The sequence below is a fragment of the Lathyrus oleraceus genome, chromosome 1, assembly GCF_024323335.1.
Source record: "Lathyrus oleraceus cultivar Zhongwan6 chromosome 1, CAAS_Psat_ZW6_1.0, whole genome shotgun sequence".
Classification (NCBI taxonomy): domain Eukaryota; kingdom Viridiplantae; phylum Streptophyta; class Magnoliopsida; order Fabales; family Fabaceae; genus Lathyrus; species Lathyrus oleraceus.
This window is the reverse complement of record NC_066579.1, coordinates 238,001,793-238,025,547: the sequence shown is the minus strand read 5'-3', so window position 1 is coordinate 238,025,547 and position 23,755 is coordinate 238,001,793. Positions and strand designations below refer to the sequence as shown.

The following is a 23,755-nucleotide window of genomic DNA, read 5'->3' as shown; positions in this document are numbered from 1 at the left end:
GGCTCGACTCCTACCTAGCAAAGCAAGGACTCCCTAGCAGAGTCGCCAGCTGAAGCTAGCAGAAATATACCCGAACGTATAGCACGCTCGAACATACAACAAAGTCGCCATCAAACTTTATTTATCCCCGAAGGGGAGGGAAAACATCGATAAAACCCGGGGGAAAGAGATATACTGGGTAAGGAAGTCGGTTATGCAAGGGGAAGGTATTAGCACCCCAAACATCCATGGTACTCCATGGGAACCATTTTGATTGTTCTTGCTCGAATAGGTGTTATCTAAAGATTACTCGCAAAAAAATGGGAAAGGAAGGATAAAGTGCTCGGTGAGGATTAGGGTCCTCATGCCTACGTATCCTCATAGTGCAATGAGTAATTCAGAGCTTCGTAGTTCAAGGAACTAGAAGTAGGAGATGAAAAGAATGGTGATAGAAATATGGTATGAGCCAAAGAATTATATGATTTGCACTCCAAAAAGGCGAAAATGTGAACCCAAGAGTAAACAGGTGTGAACCAACAAGTGAGGGCGTATAGCACTTGTATCACTGTATTGGAACAGCTGAAAAGAAGAGGAATTATGTGTTTGGGTTAAGGGCCAAAAAACTCTTGGTTCTCAAGGAGGTACAAGATGGAACACAAAGGTATATTGTATTTGGATCAAAGAATAGGTATATCACGTGGAGTGAATGAAGGTAGATTATGAATGTATCGTGGAGATGAACGGAATAAAGTGACCGAAGTCACAAAATAGGGTATTTGGAAATATAGCGACTGAGGAAGTATTATTTGAAATCAAAAGGTGAAAGTATATTGGAATCCATAAGAGAAATGGGATTTCTACCATATAGGGAAATATATTTTAACCACTACAGGGTGTTAGCTAAAAAGGAAGGAATTAAGTGTTTGGGGTTGTTTGCCCAAACAACTCTAGGTAGAAATGAGGACTATTTGTTAGGCGTCCTAAAAAGGTGTATATGGAATTCCAAAGAAAGTATATTTCAATGTCAAAGAGACAGTATGTCACTGGGTGAACGATTTATGATCGAAGGTAGGTAATGAATTATGAAAGATATGGACGATGCCCTAAAACGAAGGAAGAATAATTAGAAGTATGCTCGCCAAGGATTCGCATCCTCGTACCTACGTATTCTCGTGGTGCAATGAGTAAGTCAGAGAAATCGTAGTTCAGAACTACGAGAATAGAAAGAGAGAGAGATTTGTATAAGCAACGTGGACTCACAAGACAAACACATCTTCAAGGAAGGACTGCAGTAATGAAGTGCAAGGAATCACTTGCTGGGGAATCAACAATTTGAGATCAAATCAGGATAGTATCTTGGGTCTAAGAAGGAGATAGACTCTTAATCAAAGAGCAAGGTAAGCATTTACCAATACGTGGAATAGTAGGCCGCCACTATAAGGTAAAGACAAAAAGAAAGACTAAGTTAAGTGTTTGAGGTTGTTTTCCCAAACAGCTCTTGAATGAAGAGAGGGACTGCCACCAGGACGTCCTAAAAGGATGGACAAGGAGTCCAAGGAGAAATATGATTGGTCTCAAAAAGATGGTATATATTGAATGAACGGAGAATGATTGATTGATAAATAGGGTAGAGAAGGTGGATTGATAAATAAGATAGCTTGCGAAGAAACCGAGTTCTCCTGCCTACATACCCTTATAGTGCAATAAAGAAATCAGAGCTTTCGTAGTTTAACCCACCAGGGCTAAAAAGAAATTGATTGGAGGCAAGAAGAAATGGATGGTTGAGATTGAAATGATTAGAAATGGAATGATTGAGAATTGAATAGAATGAAGAATAGATAAACTTGATAGTTACCGAATAAGAATCACCCTAAATTCTATGGGTAAAGGTGGATACAATAAGGAACAAGCCAAATGCCTCACACCCAAAGATATCCAAAATGAGTGTAGGAAAGCTGTAGTCTCATTCTTTCTTTACCACTTAAGGCTCGTGGCATGTAACTCTCGTCTTAAACTTCAAGTGGAGAGAGAAGAGTCTTTGTAGTTGTTTCTTGTATTTATGAAGACCTTATCAATCGTTAGATTCGAATTGCACTAAAGTCTATGAATGGAGGTGAATACGATAAGCGTTGAGTCATACATCCCATACCCAAAGATACTCAGAATGGGGGTAGGAATACTCCAGTCCCACTCCTTCTCCATTACTTAAGGCTCGTATCGTACAACTTGATTCATGATTGATAAGTTGCTGACATGGTCCTTGATTTTGTTGTTTTTGCTTTGTAGTGAGAGACTTGTCAGTCGTATGGTTAGAATTGTTCTAAAGTCTATGAATAGAGATGAGTACGATGAGTGCTGAGTCATACGTCCCATACCCAAAGATACTCAGAATGGGGGAAGGAATACTCTAGTCCCACTCCTTCTCTATTGCTTAAGGCTTGTGCCACACACTTCTAACTTTGATTTAACAAGTGTTGAATATGCCACCTTTGATGTGCTTGAATAATCCGCTGCTTGGTATGACTGAGAATGCCTTGATTGAAGATCTTGTCTTGAGGCCTTGAGCTCCACAGCTTGGAAGAAAAGTCTTATTAAGTGAACAAGGGTCTTTTGGTCACTCAATTTAGACTGTTAGATTATACAAGTTCAAAGGATTTAATTGATCGAAATTGCTCTTAATCAATTTAATCATGGGTTTTATTTTATTTTTGGGGAACTAGATCATCCTAATCAAAGTTAGTAATTGTTAGGAACTACCCTAAGGGATCATGCATTAGAAATTGATGGAAAATTCTAAGTTAGAAGTCATGAGGGAGCATGTGCAAATTGTAAGGGCAAAGTGTCAGACAACATACGATCGCAAGTTTCGATGATGACAAATGACCACCATGCATGTCTACAAACAAATGCAACATATCACCTATCATATCCTTTCCTATGCTTATCTAAATCTGTTATAATTCTTAAAAACATATGTGGACAAAGTGTGATCATGACGAAATGCATGAAAATCACAAAATACGAATTTTTGCAGGTTTGCAGGCTTTGAGTCGACCGCAAGGGTCAGCGCATAAGCCTCGGGTCAGCGCATGATGCTTTGAGTCAACCACAGGTCAGCTCATGGAACCTTTGAGTCGACCATAAGGGTCAGCTCAAAGCTCACGGGTCAGCGCATGATGCTTTGAGTCAACCACAGGTCAGCTCATGGAAGCTTTGAGTCGACCATAAGGGTCAGCTCAAAGCTCACGGGTCAGCGCATGATGCTTTGAGTCAACCACAAGTCAGCTCATGGAAGCTTTGAGTCGACCATAAGGGTCAGCTCAAAGCTCACGGCTCAGCACACGCCGACCTATGGTCGACCGCTCGTGCGTAAACTCAGTTTTCTGAGTTATTTCCAATGTTTGAAATTCTGTTATTTTTAATTGGTTTTGTCTGTTACTATATATAGAAGTTAAAACACTTTTATTAACCAACATTTGCTAATTGAGTTCAAGTGTTCAAGGAAACAAGAAAGAGTGAAAAAGGTGCCCAAGACTCATCATCTTCATCTTCAACATTTCACAACTCATCATCTGCAAACAATTACTTTTGATGTGGTTCGTGATCGAGCAAAGGTGATAAGGTTCGAAGATGTGATCGAAGAATCCAGTTCGGGTTGAAGCTTGTGGCAGGTTCTTTCTTGAATAAAACCATTAGGGTTTTGTCCTCCAATACGGGTTTGTGTTTGGGGGTTTTTGGACGAATCGCTTCATCAATATTCAGCCGAGCGAAGGTGATTGAGAAGAGGAAGTCTTCATCAGTCTAGTAGCGGATTCGGTGGCATTGAAGTGAAGGATTCAGGTTCGACTCGTTGTGTTTGAGATCAGCCGGGCCGAGGGTTTGAAGAACGGAAGATTCTTCAACAAAGGGGCTGGAATCGGAGGTCTAGCAACAACGATCGAAGGTCTTGATTCATCTTGAATCAAGGAGCAAGGATAGGAAGCATCATTCAACACATTGGAAGTTCTGTTGTTTACGTGCTTTGCAATCCTTGTATAAACGATTAAATTTCACAGGTGATATCTAATTAATCATCTCAATTCTATTTTTAGAATTGAGGGCAGACGTACCCCGAAGCGAGGACGGCGGGGGAACTGCCTCATCAAATCTCTGTCTTCTTTAATTTTCTGCATAATCTGATTTTCAGCTCAAAAATTAAGTGATTTTAGTTTAAGCAATTTTACCAAACGTTGATATAAGTTGAGTAAGAGATTAAAACTGTTGTTTGAATACAAAGTACAATAGTGTATTGTACTAGATAAATTTGAATTACTTACTCAACTCAAATATCTCTTGGAGTGTATGCACACCAAGTGTTTGTGAATTTGCATAAGCCAAAGTTGTCTTAAGTTTACATTCAGTTTTATCTGGTATTTTGGATCATTGGAACTAGGCTTGCTAGTTAGTGAAATATATCAATTGAGTGTGCAAATAGTGTAGTAATTTGTATTTCATTTTATCTCTACTCCATCAGCTTAACGCATATCCGGTTTTCCAATAACGGTTCGTTTTAGACTAAAATTTTCCTCGGCTGCTTCCGCACTTAAAACAATTTTGAAAACCAATTTTCTTTTAAATTGGTGGCGCCGACTCAAGTTTTTAATTGGGATCTATTCAACCCCCCCTTCTAGATCCGTGCCATAGTCTAACAAGTGGTATCAGGAGCTCCGGTTCACTCCGTGCTTCAAAATACAACGTTGATAGAAAATGGCTAACGAACCTAAAGGGGCTTACAATAGAGCTCCCGTTTTCAATGGTGAAAATTATAGTTATTGGAAAGACTGTATGCGGGTGCACATAAATTCCATAGATAGAAAAATATGGAATGTTATTCTCAATGGTCCAATTCAAATAACCATGACCAATGAGAACAACGAAGTTGTGCCTAAGCCCGAAGCACAATGGACCGATGATGATGAAAAGAAATACAATTATGATTGGAAAGCCAAAAATATCCTAATCTCCTCATTAGGCGTAGATGAATACTATCGTGTATCCCATTGTCCTACTGCTAAGGCCATGTGGGATTCACTACAAATTGCCCATGAGGGGACAAATGATTTTAAATTGGCTAGAATCAATACACTAACACAAGAGTTTGATCTCTTTTTCATGGAGCAAGGGGAAACCATTGCCGACATGCAAAAGAGATTCACTCATCTCATCAATCGATTACATTCACTTGGTAGGCCTGTTTCCAATGATATTGCTACTAATAAGATCTTAAGATGTCTTAACAGGGAATGGCAGCTGAAAGTGACCGCCATAAAAGAGGCAAATGATCTTACCACATTAGACTTGACAACATTGTTCGGTAAACTACAAGAGCACGAACAAGTTCTCTTAAGCCTGGAACAACACGAAAAGAAAGACAAGAAAGACAAAGCAAAGGTGAGTGAAAAGAAATCAATAGCTCTAAAGACTTCCTCCTCAAAGTCTCAAGCAAAAGAGCAAAGTGATTATTCATCGAGTGACGAAGAAGAAGAGGACAAGAGTGAAGATATGGGGTTGTTCGTCAAACGCTACAACCGTTACGTGAGAAAGAACGACATCCAACATTCCGAGAAGAACTTGGTAAACTTCCGGAAGCAATCTAGGTTCCCAAAAAATGATGACTCAAAAGGAAAAACAACTAGAGGGTCGTGCTATAAGTGTGGAAAGCCGGGTCACTACAAACCGGACTGTCCGATGAACAAAAAGACAAAAGAAAAAGACTCATACAAACCACACAAGAAACCATCAAAGCCAAGGAGAGCATACATCGCTTGGGAAAGCGATAGCGACTCCTCTGATGATGAAAGCTCTAGTGATGAAGATGAAAATGCAAATCTATGCCTTTCTGCTCATCAAAAGAACAAAAAGAAACAGGTACGACATGCTAAATATGAAAAATCCTCTAGTATGTCTGATAATGAATTGCAAATTGCTTTTGATACTTTACACTATGAAGCAAAAGAAGCCTTTAAAAGGCTTGCCTCAAATAAGAAATTTTTTCTCATTTGGAACATAAAATTCAAGAATCCGAACGGAAACTTGAGGCTCTTAAAGCTTCTATAGTGGAAAGCACAAAAACAAGTTATGAGGACCTTAAAAGTAGAATGATGAACTTTGGGTGTGATACTTGTTACATTTGGCAAGGTGAAGTAAGAAACCTAAAAGCCAAACTTGACAAGGCTCTTGAGCCCAAGATTACTTTTGCTATCAACAAATCTAATTTTCGAAAAAGTATGGTTAATCCATATCAAAATATAAATATGTTATAAAAGATGAAGATAGCAAAAGCAATCCAAATGTAGCTCTCTCTTGTCTCTATTGTTGCAAGAAAGGTCATTCCATTGCTAAATGTAGATTTAGGAGGTTTTTAGTTCCTAAAGGCATTTATCAATGGATGCCCAAATGCAACCATTTCGTTCCTCACCACTCAGGACCCAATAAGCAATTGGGTACCTTCTCTTGTTAATTATCTTGTCACAGGTACAATGCCTCGAGACTACCGAGAGAAGATGGTTTCTCGACAGTGGATGCTCAAGGCACATGTCAGGTGACATATCTCTCTTCATTGACTTTGTGGCTAAGAAGAAGGGATATGTAACTTATGGTGATAACAACCGTGGAGCAATACTTGGTAAAGGTAGTGTAGGTAATCCCTCCTCTACTACTATTTCTGATGTTTTGCTTGTCGAAGGTCTTAAACACAATCTACTTAGCATCAGTCAATTATGTGACAAAGGATACAATGTATCGTTTTCAAAAGATTGTTGCAAAATTGTACATAATGATGATAAGAAGAGTATGTTTAATGGTCTTCGTGTGAACAATGTCTATATGCTTGACTTAAATGAAGTATCGTTAACAAGTGACAAATGCCTCGTAACAATGAGTGAAGATTCATGGTTATGGCATAGGCGTTTAGCACATGTTAACTTTGACTTACTCAACAAAGTAGTCTCAAAAGATCTAGTCCTAGGTCTCCCCAAAATTAAGTTCACCAAGGATCACCTTTGTGATGCTTGTCAAAAGGGGAAGCAAACGAGGATCTCATTTAAATCCAAAAATATCGTTTCAACAACGAGACCTCTCGAGCTTCTCCATATGGATTTATTTGGGCCATCTAGGATTAAAAGTCTAGGAGGAAACTATTACGGTTTCGTAATAGTGGACGACTTTTCTCGATTTTGTTGGACTATTTTCTTAGTAAGTAAGAGTGACACATTCGCCGCCTTTGAACGATTTGCTAAGCTTTCCCAAAATAAACTAAATACAAACATTGTTGCAATTAGAAGCGATCATGGAGGTGAATTTGAAAATCACTTATTTGAAGAATATTGCGGTAACCATGGTATTGATCATAACTTCTCCGCTCCACGTACTCCTCAACAAAATAGGGTGGTGGAGCGTAAAAATCAAATTTTGGAAGAATTGGGAAGAACAATGATCAATGAAAGTGGCTTACCAAAATATTTTTAGGCTGACGCCATTAGTACGGCTTGTTACGTTTTGAATAGGGTGCTAATTCGCCCCATTCTAAACAAAACACCGTATGGACTTTTAAAAGGGCGAAAGCCAAATGTTTCTCACTTACATGTCTTTGGTTGCAAATGTTTTGTATTGAACAATGGAAAGGAAAACTTAGGGAAATTCGATTCCAAGGCCGACGAAGGTATCTTCCTCGGATACTCTCAATCTAGCAAAGCATATAGAATATACAACAAGCGATTACTTACTGTAGAAGAGTCTGTACATGTTACTTTTGATGAATCCAATCCGAGAAACGTCGGAAAGGGTAGTGTTTTTCATGGTGCAGGTACATCTACTGAAGACATACTCAAAGGTTGCGAGCCGGGGATTGATCAACCTGACTTAGTCAAAATTGAGGAGGACAAAGATGTACAACATGAGGAAACCGAGGCAGTTCATCCGCCTTCAAACGATGATCTCCCTCAAGCTTGGAAGTCTTCCAAAGACCATCCAATCGACAACATTCTCGGGGACATCTCAAAGGGTGTAACAACTCGATCTAAGCTAAGTAATTTCTGTTATCACTTCGCTTTCGTTTCGCAGATGGAACCTAAAAACCCTAAAGAAGCCCTACTCGATGAACACTGGTTTTTATCAATGCAGGAGGAACTTAATCAGTTCACCAGAAATGAGGTTTGGGACCTTGTCCCTCCTCCGCGAGATCATCGAGTAATCGGCACCCGATGGGTGTTTAGGAACAAGCTGGACGAAAACGGGGTAATAACCCGTAATAAGGCGCGTTTAGTCGCGCAAGGGTATAACCAAGAGGAAGGCATCGACTATGAGGAAACTTATGCGCCGGTTGCCCGACTCGAGGCTATACGCCTTCTCCTTGCTTTCGCTTGTGCGAAAGATTTTAAGCTATTCCAAATGGATGTCAAGAGTGCGTTCCTTAACGGTCACATAAATGAAGAGGTTTATGTCGCACAACCTCCGGGTTTCGAATCTCATGAGTATCCTGGTCATGTTTATAAACTAAAAGGGCTTTGTATGGCCTCAAACAAGCTCCTAGAGCTTGGTATGAGCGACTAAGCAAATTTCTACTCGATCAAGGTTACTCAAGAGGAAAGGTTGACACAACCCTCTTCATTAAACGTCAAGGAAAGCACTTGATATTAGTGCAAATTTATGTAGATGATATCATATTTGGATCTACTAACATGAATCTTGTGAGAGAGTTTTCTGATCTTATGCAGGGTGAATTCGAGATGAGTATGATGGGGGAGCTCACATACTTTCTCGGTCTGCAAATCAAACAGCTCAAAGAAGGAACTTTCGTGAGCCAGACAAAGTACTGTTTGGACCTTATCAAGAGATTTGACATGGCAAAAGCAAAGGCCATAGACACCCCCATGCCTACGTGTACAAACTTGAACAAAGATGAAGACGGTAAGGAAGTAGATGTAAAACGGTATAGAGGTATGATTGGTTCACTCCTTTATCTTACTGCTTCTCGTCCCGATATTATGTTTAGCGTATGCATGTGCGCAAGATATCAATCATGTCCCAAGGAATCCCATTTAAAAGCCGTCAAACGAATACTTCGATACCTATCCGGTACTCCGAAGTATGGACTATGGTATTCCAAAGGTAATGATTGTTCATTGGTAGGTTTTTCCGATTCCGACTTTGCCGGTTGCAAATCGGACAGGAAGAGCACCAGTGGCACTTGTCACTTATTTTCAAACTCTTTGGTCAGTTGGCATAGCAAGAAACAGGTTTCTGTTGCATTGTCAACCGCCGAAGCGGAATACGTTGCCGCCGGTAGTTGTTGTGCCCAAATCCTATGGATTAAGCAACAACTATTGGATTTTAACCTCAAACTTGACCGTATTCCCATTTTTTGTGACAATACAAGTGCCATTAACCTGACCAAGAATCCTGTGCTACATTCTCGCACCAAACATATCGAAATTCGACACCACTTTCTTCGGGATCATGTAGAGAAAGGTGACATTGTTTTCGAACATATTAATACTGAAAATCAACTAGCGGACATTTTCACAAAGCCGTTAGCCACTGAACCTTTCTTTCATATCTGCCGAGAACTTGGTATTCTCGATATTTCGGAACGGGCACTATAATCTGCTGTTTTACCTTATTCCACTTAAGACTATAATCTTGTACTTCTAACAAGTTGATGTTGTTGCAAGCACAAGTTTAGTGTTCACCAAGTCACTCCGGCATCAAGGTGATATTGTTCCCTTCTCTCTCTCTTTCTGCAAAGTTTCATGATTAACATAGCTATACCACATAATGATATTGTATATATATGCATGATATATCTCCTTGGATGTTTACTGTCGTATGGCATTCTATCTATGCATCAAACTTGTCAACATATGTGCAGAAAAATGTAAAATTGAAATCTTTGCTTATTGTTTGATTGTATTCATTTCTCTGTTATGCTTGTTTGTGCTCAATCTATTTTAATGATTAATGTTCTTTTAATTAATGATTATCATTCAGTAATGATATTGGTGTGATATTATTATCTGTTTGTGTTATTTCCTGTGAATTTTTTTTGTTATGTTGAATAATTGTTCCTTGTCTCTTTTTGATGTTGTCAAAGGGGGAGAAGAGTACAAGCAGCCAAAATGTTCGACACAATTAACAGTCGGTTTTGCAGATAGCGTTAGATTACAAAAGAAAGGGGGAGTGTGCATAATGTGTGTAAATACTGCATATACTGCATGTTGTTTGCTCTTTGGCTGTGCACAGGTTGTCATCATCAAAAAGGGGGAGTATGTAAGGGCAAAGTGTTAGACAACATACGATCGCAAGTTTCGATGATGACAAATGACCACCATGCATGTCTACAAACAAATGCAACACATCACCTATCATATCCTTTCCTATGCTTATCTAAATCTGTTATAATTCTTAAAAACATATGTGGACAAAGTGTGATCATGACGAAATGCATGAAAATCACAAAATACGAATTTTTGCAGGTTTGCAGGCTTTGAGTCGACCGCAAGGGTCAGCGCATAAGCCTCGGGTCAGCGCATGATGCTTTGAGTCAACCACAGGTCAGCTCATGGAACCTTTGAGTCGACCATAAGGGTCAGCTCAAAGCTCACGGGTCAGCGCATGATGCTTTGAGTCAACCACAGGTCAGCTCATGGAAGCTTTGAGTCGACCATAAGGGTCAGCTCAAAGCTCACGGGTCAGCGCATGATGCTTTGAGTCAACCACAGGTCAGCTCATGGAAGCTTTGAGTCGACCATAAGGGTCAGCTCAAAGCTCACGGCTCAGCACACGCCGACCTATGGTCGACCGCTCGTGCGTAAACTCAGTTTTCTGAGTTATTTCCAATGTTTGAAATTCTGTTATTTTTAATTGGTTTTGTCTGTTACTATATATAGAAGTTAAAACACTTTTATTAACCAACATTTGCTAATTGAGTTCAAGTGTTCAAGGAAACAAGAAAGAGTGAAAAAGGTGCCCAAGACTCATCATCTTCATCTTCAACATTTCACAACTCATCATCTGCAAACAATTACTTTTGATGTGGTTCGTGATCGAGCAAAGGTGATAAGGTTCGAAGATGTGATCGAAGAATCCAGTTCGGGTTGAAGCTTGTGGCAGGTTCTTTCTTGAATAAAACCATTAGGGTTTTGTCCTCCAATACGGGTTTGTGTTTGGGGGTTTTTGGACGAATCGCTTCATCAATATTCAGCCGAGCAAAGGTGATTGAGAAGAGGAAGTCTTCATCAGTCTAGTAGCGGATTCGGTGGCATTGAAGTGAAGGATTCGGGTTCGACTCGTTGTGTTTGAGATCAGCCGGGCCGAGGGTTTGAAGAACGGAAGATTCTTCAACAAAGGGGCTGGAATCGGAGGTCTAGCAACAACGATCGAAGGTCTTGATTCATCTTGAATCAAGGAGCAAGGATAGGAAGCATCATTCAACACATTGGAAGTTCTGTTGTTTACGTGCTTTGCAATCCTTGTATAAACGATTAAATTTCACAGGTGATATCTAATTAATCATCTCAATTCTATTTTTAGAATTGAGGGCAGACGTACCCCGAAGCGAGGACGGCGGGGGAACTGCCTCATCAAATCTCTGTCTTCTTTAATTTTCTGCATAATCTGATTTTCAGCTCAAAAATTAAGTGATTTTAGTTTAAGCAATTTTACCAAACGTTGATATAAGTTGAGTAAGAGATTAAAACTGTTGTTTGAATACAAAGTACAATAGTGTATTGTACTAGATAAATTTGAATTACTTACTCAACTCAAATATCTCTTGGAGTGTATGCACACCAAGTGTTTGTGAATTTGCATAAGCCAAAGTTGTCTTAAGTTTACATTCAGTTTTATCTGGTATTTTGGATCATTGGAACTAGGCTTGCTAGTTAGTGAAATATATCAATTGAGTGTGCAAATAGTGTAGTAATTTGTATTTCATTTTATCTCTACTCCATCAGCTTAACGCATATCCGGTTTTCCAATAACGGTTCGTTTTAGACTAAAATTTTCCTCGGCTGCTTTCGCACTTAAAACAATTTTGAAAACCAATTTTCTTTTAAATTGGTGGCGCTGACTCAAGTTTTTAATTGAGATCTATTCAACCCCCCTTCTAGATCCGTGCCATAGTCTAACACAAATTGGTCAAAATGTTGATTAAAAGTCCTACAATTGTAAGGAAATGATTAATTAAAGTCCTACATTCTAATCCTAAAGGGATCATGCCATTCTATCACAAAAATAATAAAATAAGGCCCATAAGGGCAAATTGGTCATTTACAAAAATATGTCAAATTCTAACCATGACCTAAAATTGATTAAATCCTAAAGATGAATTCTAATCCTAATGGGATTATGGCATAAATGGATAAAAGATCTTCAATTACCTCTAAAGGGCAAAATTGTCGTTTATGAGAATATTGAATTACAATCACCGATTAAATTCTAACTAAAATTCAACTATGCCTACAATGTAATCTTATTCTACAATTATTCTAAATGTTTGGAATTAGTCAAAATCGACCGAACTCAAAAATCAAATAAATTCTAAAAGGTCAATTAAACCCTAATGTCAATTAAATTCTATGAATTCAACTAAATCCTAATGGTTAATTAAATTCTACGAATTCTATTAAATCCTAATGGTTAATTAAATTCTACAAATTCTATTAAATCCTAATGGTTTGAATTAGCATAGGTAAAATTGATTAACAACTTAAACCAAAAAAGCAATTGGGTGCAGAACCTGGTAAATTAGGATATGCAACAGAGAAAATTTTACCTTGTACCCCTACGATTAATCCCATACCCCTACAAAAATTTAAAAATTCCCATTTTACCCTTAATTGGTTTTAACCAATTTACCATTTCATTTTTACCATTCAGTTGAAAATTCCAAAAATTACACTTTCACACCCCTCGCACCGGAACACTTGCAAAAAGACTTCCGGTATGTATTTTTGCAAACCGGAAGACTTATGGGAAGACTTCCGGAACACAAAAAAAAACAAACCGGAACACTTAAGGAAAGAGTTCCGGTTCACATAAAAAAATTTCAAAAAAAATTTGCATACCGGAACTCTTTGGAGAAGAGTTCCGGTTTGCTTTTTTTGTGTACCGGAAGTCTTTCTTTAAGTCTTCCGGTACGTGTTTTTTTTTTTTTTTTTTTTTTTTTAATATTTTTTTTTTTTTTTTTTTACAGAAATGGAAAATCTTCCCAAAATATGTGTAGATACTACTGATGCGTTTATGACGACGGAAAGATTTGGTACACGAGAAGAGGTTATCAGATGGATTAAAGAGGTTGGAATCGACAATAAAGTAACTGTTATTATCAGTCGTTCAGATACTAAAACGGGGAAGAGAGGGAGAAGTAACAAAATAATATTTGGCTGTGATAAAGGTGGGAAACACAAGATTAGTGATAGTGGTACCCAAAGTGCGTCCAAGAAATGTGGATGTCCATTTAAAATCAGGTCGACTCCGGCGAAAGATGGATCTGGTTGGAAGATTGATGTAAAATGTGGGTTACATAATCATGGTTTACCTGATAGATTAGAAGGTCATTCGTTTATTGGTAGGTTGACCACAGATGAGAAGCAACATGTCGCTGATTTGGCAAAGAGACATGTAGCACCTAGAAACATTTTGCTTTCCTTGCAAGACAAGTTTCCTGAGAATGTCACTCGTATTACGCAAGTATACAAGCATAAGAGTGTGATAGAAAAAGAGATAAGAGGTCCAAGGAGTGAGATACAACATCTGTTTAAGCTTATTGAGGATGCAGGATATGTGTATTGGAGTAGAAAAAAGGATGACTCGGAAGTGGTGAGAGAGATATTTTGGGCACATCCTGATTCAGTGAAGTTGTTGAATATATTTCCGATTGTGTTAGTTATGGATAGCACCTACAAGACAAACAAATATAGACAACCTTTGTTTGAAATTGTTGGCATGACATCGACTGAGTTGACTTTTGCTGTTGGATTTGCATATATGGAGTCTGAGCAAACAGAGAATTTTTGCTGGGTATTGGAGAAATTAAAAGAGTTGTTTGTGAAGAAAGACATGTGTCCACAAGTGATTTTGACAGATAGAGATCTTGCTTTGATGAAAGCAATTGAAGTTGTGTTTCCCAACTCGATTAATTTGCTATGTAGATTTCACATTAACAAAAACGTTGGTGCCAAATGCAAACAACATGTGGTGAATGACCTGCAAAAGACGATAGACACATTATGGATGGAAGTTGTCTGGGCTAGTGATGAGGTTGAGTATGGTCAGCGGTTGCATCAACTTGAGCAAGCATGTGTTGATTATAGTGGATTTATTAATTATGTGAAAGACACATGGTTGACTCCACATAGGCATAGATTTGTTGGAGCATGGATTAATCGAGTCCTACATTTGGGTAACACAACGACTAATCGGTACGTCTTATAATTTTATATTTGATTTTTTTTTTATGTTTTTTGATGTGTTATTTTCAATATCTGATATTTTTAATACTTAATATTTTCAATATCTAATGGTATTTTTTATATCTGATATTTTTAGGGTTGAATCTGCTCATTGGAAGTTAAAGCAGATGTTAGGAAACAGTATAGGTGACATGGTCAAATATTGGGAAGCCATGAATAACAACTTGAGGTTACAACTGGGAAACATTAGAGCTTCATTTCAAAAGAGTTTTTACGAAGTTGAGAACGCGCACGTAAGTCCCTTTTATGGTTATTTGCGTGGTTCCGTATCTCGAGCTGCTTTGAGACGTATTGCTGAAGAGTTATTGAGAGTTGATTATGTTGGAACTAACAGGCAAATATGTGGTTGTACTCTTAGAACATCTTATGGGTTACCTTGTGCTTGTGAGTTAGGAAGATACAGAGTAGGTGGTATACCGATACCCATTGATGCTGTTCATGTTCATTGGAGGAAACTAACTATGGAAGTTGAGTTAGAGAAAGGTGAAGATGATGGATCAGAGGTGGATATGACAGCTGCAATGGATGAGTTGTGGAGACGATTTAGGTCATTAGATGTTGTTGGGAAAAGGGCATTAAGGAGTAGGGTATGTGAACTAGCATACCCAACAATGACAACATTGTGTCCACCACCTGAGAAAATAAAAACCAAAGGAGGAGTGAAGAAGAAAGGGAAAAAACCAGCAGATTATGATGTTTATAGGGACCCTTCGTATCATGAGTATGTTGATAAGGCATCTCAATCTTCACAAAGGCAATCTCAACCATCACAGACTTCGAAGAAGATCAAATTATCAAAGAAGCAACCACAATTCATTGTTCAATTTCCTAATCATATTAGGTCATACATTGAAGATGTAGTTAATGTTGAATCAGATGGTAATTGTGGATTTAGAGTCATTGCATCATTGCATGGATATGGTGAGGATGGTTGGTCAATGGTTCGCAGAGAGTTGGGGTTGGAATTAATAGACAAGGATAGGTCAACTTTGTATGACAAGTTATTTTCTAATCGGTTGTCAGCTGTGAGAGAATCTTTGATGATAGAATCGTTTGGTTCACAGCCACCTGAAAAATGGATGAGTCTACCAGATATGGGTTACTTGATAGCCAATCGTTATAATGTTGTACTTGTTTGTTTAGGCAATCCGTGCATCACTTTCTTTCCGATGACAAGTTCACATTCACCAAATGTCTCTATTTATTGCATTGGTTTTGTTAACCAGAATCATTGGGTTCAGGTATGTATTTTTATGTCTAAATATTTTAATTATTCCAGTTAATATTTTATGTTATATGACTTAATCTTTTAATTATTTTACTTTATCAGGTTAACATGAAAGAGGGGTTTCCATTGCCACCGGTCACATTAGATTGGAAGAAATTTCGTTCTCATATAGCAACTACTTGGATGCTAGGATTTGCAGGACGTATGCAACATTGGCAATTACTTACACCTGTATTAGCATGATTATGTAATCAAAACATAAATATGTAATCAAAACATGAAATCTATATTATTATGTCTATTATATTCAAAGCTTAATACATATAATCAATGTGAACGAGAAATATGCAAAGCTTCAAATAAATCAGAAAACTGTGGATCTTCCTCTTCAGCATTAACCTGTCTCAGATAGCGACGAATCAATGTAGATACACGAGCCCAATCAGGATCAGATGGCCCGGCGTCATATACAGGAACGGGTACCTCTCTAGGAGCGTCACGATGGGGAGGGACCAACCGTGGATGGGAAACACGATAATACCACTCCAGATAACCGTCTACTACCTCAGATGGAGTGGTGGCCACGGAAGATGAACCGATCACATCGACAACACTCTGATGGTAACTGATCCAATCAACATCAATATCCGTCGCCATCATACAATCCAGAGGTGGGGATGGAACATACTGTCTATACCCGAACTGACGTAAACATCTATCAGGCAAGTATGGAACAACTGTTTCACCCCACTTCAAACAGCCCCTGTAAAGACATATCTCATCAAATACACGCCATGCTCTATGATCCTCAAATGGTCGCCAGATGACGTCGGTAGGTGTCAGCTCGTCCAAAATAGGTCATAAATCATCGACCTTCAGGACTCCCTGTCTATATGACCATCTCATCGCTCGGGGAAGACCACAGTTTCCAGCAGGATTCCAATTCTCCCCTCTTTTTCCAACAGTTGGAAAATACTCGTGAATCCAACACTGTTACAAAATAAAAACATAATAAATAAAACAAATTAAGTTACAATATTTTATAAAATGAATCCAACACTTAATTAACAAAATTAAATTATATACCTGTAGGAGAGTAGGATATCCACCTAGCTGTTTGCAACTGTACATGGACGCATCTCCAAGATATCGGTAGAGGGTAACTAGTGCAGCTGCTCCCCAACTATATCCTGAACATCCATCCAAGTCCCTAAACAGAAGGAGGTATCGTGCCTCTACAAGTGTAAAGGTCTTATCAGCAAATATGGTGGAACCCACCAACATCAATAGATATGCTCTAGTCGCATATGCCCAGCTGGAAGCAGCCCTATGATGTACGAATATATCATATAACCACTCCAACTTGTAATACGACCCCCTGCAGCTCCGAACATGTGACTGTGCCTGACTCTGTGACACTCCTAGGTAGTCCACAGCAAGTTCAACAGCTAGCTCTTCAGTCACATCCTGAGGACTCCAAAAGATACCCCTAATGGGCAAGTGAAGTAGACATGCGACATCATCTAAAGTAATGCTCATTTCACCAAACGGCATGTGAAATGAAGATGTCTCTAGATGCCATCTTTCCACAAATGCAGAGACAAGATTTGTGTCTATCTTGTTCAGACTCGTTCTCTGCAGTGAAGCTAAACCGGATCTAGATACCCAACTCTCCATCTGTGGTGGAAGAGCCAATGGAACCCTAGAATTCAACTTCAGTCCATGTCCGGCAACCTTCAACTCTTTCTTTGGTCCTCTTTCCTAAAAACAATTAAAACACATATTAGAAAACAAATTATAAAATATTCAACTATTATTCATTTTCAAATATAGTCCGTTTACTTACCTCACCGAACCATATATGTCGAGCAACATGATGCTCGTACTTCACCAAAAGCGATGTATCGTACGGCCCTCCTGGATATCCAGTCGGCTCAGCTGCAGCTGCAGATGAAGATGCACCCCGGTCTAACGTGCGGACTGGAATCCGGCCATCTGCACCTCTTCTTCGAACCACTGCAAAAATAATGTAAAAAAAATAATTAAAAAAAAAAAAAAAAAAAAAATTACGTACCGGAACACTTCAAAGAAGAGTTCCGGTACACATCATCCAAACCGGAAGACTTTAAGAAAGTGTTCCGGTATATAAGTATACAAACCGGAAGACTTTCTAGAAGACTTCCGGTTCAGTGTCCAAAAAAAACAACAAACCGGAACACTTAAGAGAAGTGTTCCGGTATACAATTTTCAAACCGGAAGACTTACTCTTAAGTGTTCCGGTATACAATGCAAAAACGCCAAAAAAATTTCTTCTCCGGAAGTCTTCAACGAAAATGGTAAAAAAATTTTGAAACGGAAAATATACCCTATTTATATGAGGGTATTTTGGTCAAAAAATTTTAAATGTAGGGGTATGGGTACAATTGTAGGGGTATAGGGTAAAATTTTCTGCAACAGATAACTTAGGCCCGGAGACCACATGCCCAGATTAATGACCCATTGGACAAAAGGGGGTGCACATGTGATTTGGGTGTGTATCGGGTGAATGAAGCACTTGGGCTTTCGGCCCGACATCAATGCTGGTCCAAATTTCGACCTTGGACGAATGACCTTCCTAATGCCGCTCCATAAGCTGAAATCAGGCAAAAGCGCTTCTGCGAAAACACCTATTCAAGCAAGCCCTGAGCTAGCATAGTGATCGCGTTCAACGTCCTCGTGTCGATGGAATCGGCCGCGTTTCAAAATCATGAATCGTGCTCGTTCGATGTTCCCAATTGGATTTTGGTTCAAACTGCGAATTGGATCCTAAGTTCAACAAGAATCGCGTCCAATTCCAACTAAATCGAGATCAGGACACGCTTCCGCGATTGCTTCTGACAGGCCTTCTCGATGAAATTTCTCTCCCTAGTCAATCACTACTGCCGCGACGTGTATGTATATGCGTGCATCTTCTTCTTCAGTTTGCACAAAATGATTCGGATTCACCCTTTAGGTCAGGTTCATTGCCGTCTTCGCTAACTCCGGATCGCAAGATTCAACGCCGCAACTGAAAGCCTATGCAACTTCGCATCTTGTGCGTAGAGTGGTGAAGCCTCACACGTGAACTGAGAATCTAATCAAGAAGAATTTGAATTGGACTTATTGTGATAGGCTGTGAAATCAAAACTCCGGTACTCTGATTTTTGGCGATTGACAGGTATTAAAATCATTCCCTTCTTCCTTCTATTACCACCACTGTTGCGTTTGATATGGTTGCAAGCTGACATTGTGGTTTTTCAGATGAGTTGTGACGACATCATTGCGGTGTTTACATAACGGCGGCAGGTCAAGAAACGGAGACCGAGAGGTGACGTTTGAAGGAAGTTAAAGCTTGAGGATTGAAGGTGAATATGAATTATCGAGAAACCCTCTAGGCCAATTGAAGAAGGAGCACTCTTTGTTGCAGATGATGATTGGTGTTGGAGCATCTCAAAGATGAATTGTGAAGAGTGAAGATTTGATGGGAGCCCTGAATTGGAGCAATGGAAAACAATGCAGAGTTAGAAAAAACATGGATTGAAGCTGTTTGAAGGTGAAGGAATTGTTCGAGAGAAGGTTGAAGGAATTGGTTGAGACAAGTTTGAAGGGCTCGATTGAAGGTGAGAGCTGATATTGAAGGGATGATTATGTGAGAATGGATATAAAGTGATGTTGTTGCAGAGTGAAAATTCCCTGCTGCAGAATCGAAAAGAACTCTCTGCAAAAATCCAAAAAAAAGCTCCTTCTCTCAATGATCAGCCAGGTATTTATAGATTCATTCTTCCTTTACTATGCTTCCAATCAATTAGAGTCGGTTGAGAATCTGTTACGGTTTTGGTTAGTTACAAAACAGTTAGGATTTCTGTTAGGTTGGTTAGGAATCAGTTAGAGGTCTAGAGTTAGTTACGGTTGGTTAAAAATGGTTTTCTCCTTCTGTTATTTTCGCTGGTTCAGTTATGCAGTTAGAAACTGCTATGCTTGTGATGTGTCCTACGGATGAGATTGTTTGAAAGGGGTAATGCTTCCAATTCGATCTTTTACTGCACTTTATGGTTGTCTCATGTTTCACATTTGTCTTTGAAATTGTACTTGGTAGGGAGTGTGGTGCGGTAATAGGTGGGATAGGATAGGATAGGATAACCATCATTCCAGAACTTCATATATCATTATCGTGTCATTGTGATTTCTGCTTATTTGAATAAAATTTGTTCAATTTCTGTCAGTAACTGTTGGCAATGTTAGTCAGAAATTCAGCTTAGATTGCAATGCCAATTACTTTTGTTTTCTGCTGTTATGTGAATACGGTTAAAGTATTAACTTTGGTTAAAAATATGTTAGAATGATTTATGTTAGAATTAATGCTCTGTTCTGCCAAAATGTTAGCCTTTTTTTACAGTTCCAATTCGGTTGGCTAGTTAGTTTGGACCGAAAATTCTTACTCTGTGATCACTTGGTTAATTTGTTGTGGTATTGGCTTGGAATCTTGATGTTGGATATGACACAACCTGCTTTGGATAGTTAAGGACTATTGGCTGTGTTTTGAAAATGGATTATTTTGCTAGCCTTGGAGTTAATCGGTGAAAGTGTTTTGCAGGATGCTTAGATGATTTGTGAACTTATGGTGAACTTGGGATGCTTTGAATATTGGAGTGAAACTTGGTTGCTTGCTCTATGCACTTGTATTGAAGAGTGGAGCATGGTGGATGCTATTAAACTTTCATTATGTATTGATGCAAATTTTGTTGTAATTTGAATTAAAGAATGTGAAATTGAGTTGGATTAATGAAAAATGTTTGGAATAATGGTTGTAATAGAAATGGATTGATGAAATTGTAATGTGTATTGAATGGTTAAATATATTGAAAGTTTGAATGTTATGGAAAGTTGGAATGTTAAGATTGGAGCTTGAAATTGAAAAGAAAGATTAATTGTGAAATGAAGGGATTTAATGAAAGGTTTCTAATTGAAATGGGAAGTTAGATTGTGTTTGTGATTTTTAACTTGATTGGAAGGTTGATTCTAGAATTGGTAAATGGTTAATTGATTTAGAAAAAGGGATAACACCTAACATGGTTGATAAAAATGGATAGTTGGAAAATGGATTAATTGGAAATCGGTTTAAAGTTATGGATTTGAGTTTTTTAAAGAATTGGATATGGAAATGGATATGGGTTTTGGATAGTCAACATGGATTAAAAAATCAAATTGGATTAGTAATGGATATTAGTTTAGCAAAATGGTTTATGGATAACTGGTTCCAAATGGATACTAATTGGACATGGACAATTGGGTTAGGCTTGCACATGAGTTTTGTTTTTTTTTGAGTGATGGACATGAAAGACAAAAAATGGGATCACTCTAGGACAACCATCATGGCCCATAGGAAAGACGATTCTGAAAATCAAATTGGATTCCCAATTCCAACTTCAAAATTAAATCTTGAATTCCAAAATAAAGACTTTCCAAATTTAATTGAATTATCAAAATTCACTTGAATTTTCAAATTAACTTGAATTTCTAAATTAACTTGAATTAATGATGAAATGATCATGGACAATTATGTTAAATGCAATTATCAAGTATGACAAGTTGACTTTGGTCAACTGGTTGACCAAAAAGTCAAAAGTTGACCAAAAGTAGACTGATGCAAAAGATGATGAAATGGACTTCTCTGATTAAAATGTATGTTCATGTGGTACTATGATCCAACTAGAACCAATGTATTTTGTGATTGGATGATAGTGACTTGGGTCCAATGAGATTCAGTGGAATATGAATGCAAACAAGCCATGTACAAGGGTTTAGCTAGGTCAAAGATCCAAGTGTCCAGCAATGACCAAAGGTCTCAAATCCAACAATTTGTTAATGTCGTGAACCCATTTAGGGTTTCCAACCCTTCAAAACAAACCACAAGGATTACCAACTCCAATACCGAAATCTCCAATCCAACCCCGCTTTGTTAATCAGAAACCTTGAATCTGTGAGGAATGAATGGTGATGAATATGCATGAGACGTGAATGGGGATAGATGGATCTCAGGTTACGGGTTAGATGGAAAATAAAAAAGGGGGGGGGGGGGGGGGGATTTTGGGGTACTACAAATAAGTGTAAAATTCTATTTGAAATGGCATGTGCCAAGAGGAAACATTATAGGTCATTTTGGGCCATCACCATTGAACAAACAATTCTCCTCAACTTCTAAAATCCATAACTCCCTCATGCCAAATCCAAATGGTGTCAAATCTGTGACCATAATAAATATGAATGAAATAGATACAAATTTTGTGAATAAACCATTTTCATTTGGAGCTCATAGCAAAAGTTATTCAAGGTGGAAGAAGTGGTCATTTGACTTTGTACTTAGAAATTTTTTAACCATGTTTGATTTCTCCAACTTCCACCTCAAAATTCATCATGATCCATGCTCCAAATGAAAAAGTATTCAACATCAAAGTTGTTCCCCTTGATGTCACCTTTCAAAAGCATCCAAGATCACTTCATTTGGGCAAGAATTGAGGGACTTGCGCATGGATTCTTCTCATGGTTTGTTTTGGCAACTTTTGAACTCAAACAACATTTAACTTTGCATGGCTCCATGTTATGACATAAGTAGCATTTGTGCACGAATTGTAGTGGTTTGCAATGATCATTTTGGGCCTAGCACATGCCCATGCACCCACACACTTGAATTTCTATTTTTGGCTCAAAATTAAAATGGTGTGAATATCACTTTCCATGGCCTATATAAGAACTCATTGGCTTCAAAATGAAGAGGACCTTCTTCCCAAGCCTTGCCAAGCAATCCCAGAACCCTATTCCATAGAATTTCTTAAGGATTTCATTGAAATCGAGTTCTTGATTCCACTTCTGTTTGGGGAGAAAAACTCCAAGAATTCATAGCCCTTTTCATCTCAATCACTCACTGCAAGCAAGAGGAGGAAGAACCAAGTGGATTTACATTGAGATCAAGCCAAATCTCTGCAACCCGAAGGTGATTTTTCCATATTTTCAAGTCTTCGATTCTCCCTCATTTCTCCATAATTTTACTTGTTTATTGGTTGTATGAAGTCCTACCAATGTAGGCAACAATATTAAGTTTCTTTGAGGCCAAATCAAAGCAACTCATATCGTGTACCTCAAAATTCAATTCCTTGTATCTTTTAATATACTTGGAATTAGGAGAAATTGAGGCCAGATTCGAGCTCCTGAGCTTTTTCTCTTTAAAATGGTATGCTCACTTTTTATTTTGGTGAACTTTGGTGGTAGACCAGTCCGGTGAGGTCCACCAGAGAAGATGACTGGAGCTAGGGCTCTGGTGGTGTGTTGGCACGTTCCAAACCCTCAAATCTTATTCTCACGTTTTAATCTGATCCATTGCTTTTAAATACCAACCATGTGACGCGTTGACTGCAGCACACAATGGAACACGCATGTTTGGACATCAGATCTGCCACCTCAATTAATGAGGGAGATCAGATGACCCTTGTTTTTTCTATTTTCTTTTTTATTTCTGATTTTTCATTTAATCCATTTATTTTGTTTAATTCATATTAATTTCATTTTTAATCCAAAAAATATGGGACTTTCACCAAAAATCTTTAAAAATTTGCCTCTTCCATATTTTGATTTAAAATTATTTTTTGGATTAATTTTGATACTTTTCATGAATTAAATATTTTTTTTAACTTGTTTTAAATATTTTTGAAATACTTTTGACTTTCCAAAAATTATGAATTTTTTTGTCTAAGGTCCTTTGACCTTGTTTGACATAGGATAAATCCCTTAGAAATTTATTTGGTGTTTTAAAGGGATTTGAGGTTTTGTCCATTTTAAAAAGCATTTTAATTCATTTTTAACTTGATTTTTAATTGAATAATTGTTTAAAAACTATGTTGAGCCATTTATTTGGTCTTGTGATGTTTGACTTTCTGTTTGGCCTTGAGCATGGTTGATTTGACTTTTGTTTGACCAATACTATTGGATTTAGGGGATTGATGAAATGTACATTTCATCTCCAAAA

The 23,755-nt window shown here is 38.2% G+C and overlaps 1 protein-coding gene and 1 long non-coding RNA gene across 2 annotated transcripts; both read left to right on the top strand.

Moving 5' to 3' along the window:
* Positions 1-14,648: 14,648 nt before the first annotated feature.
* LOC127129287 (uncharacterized) lies at positions 14,649-16,061 on the top strand. The gene is made up of 2 exons (XM_051058519.1): positions 14,649-15,730; positions 15,820-16,061. The coding sequence occupies exons 1-2, from the start codon at positions 14,951-14,953 to the stop codon at positions 15,958-15,960; spliced, it is 921 nt and encodes a 306-aa protein (XP_050914476.1). The 5' UTR covers positions 14,649-14,950; the 3' UTR covers positions 15,961-16,061.
* Positions 16,062-18,342: 2,281 nt separating this feature from the next.
* On the top strand, positions 18,343-20,618 carry LOC127129304 (uncharacterized). The gene is made up of 3 exons (XR_007806290.1): positions 18,343-18,913; positions 18,997-19,498; positions 20,330-20,618. It is a non-coding gene; the product is annotated as an uncharacterized LOC127129304 (long non-coding RNA).
* Positions 20,619-23,755: the final 3,137 nt, after the last annotated feature.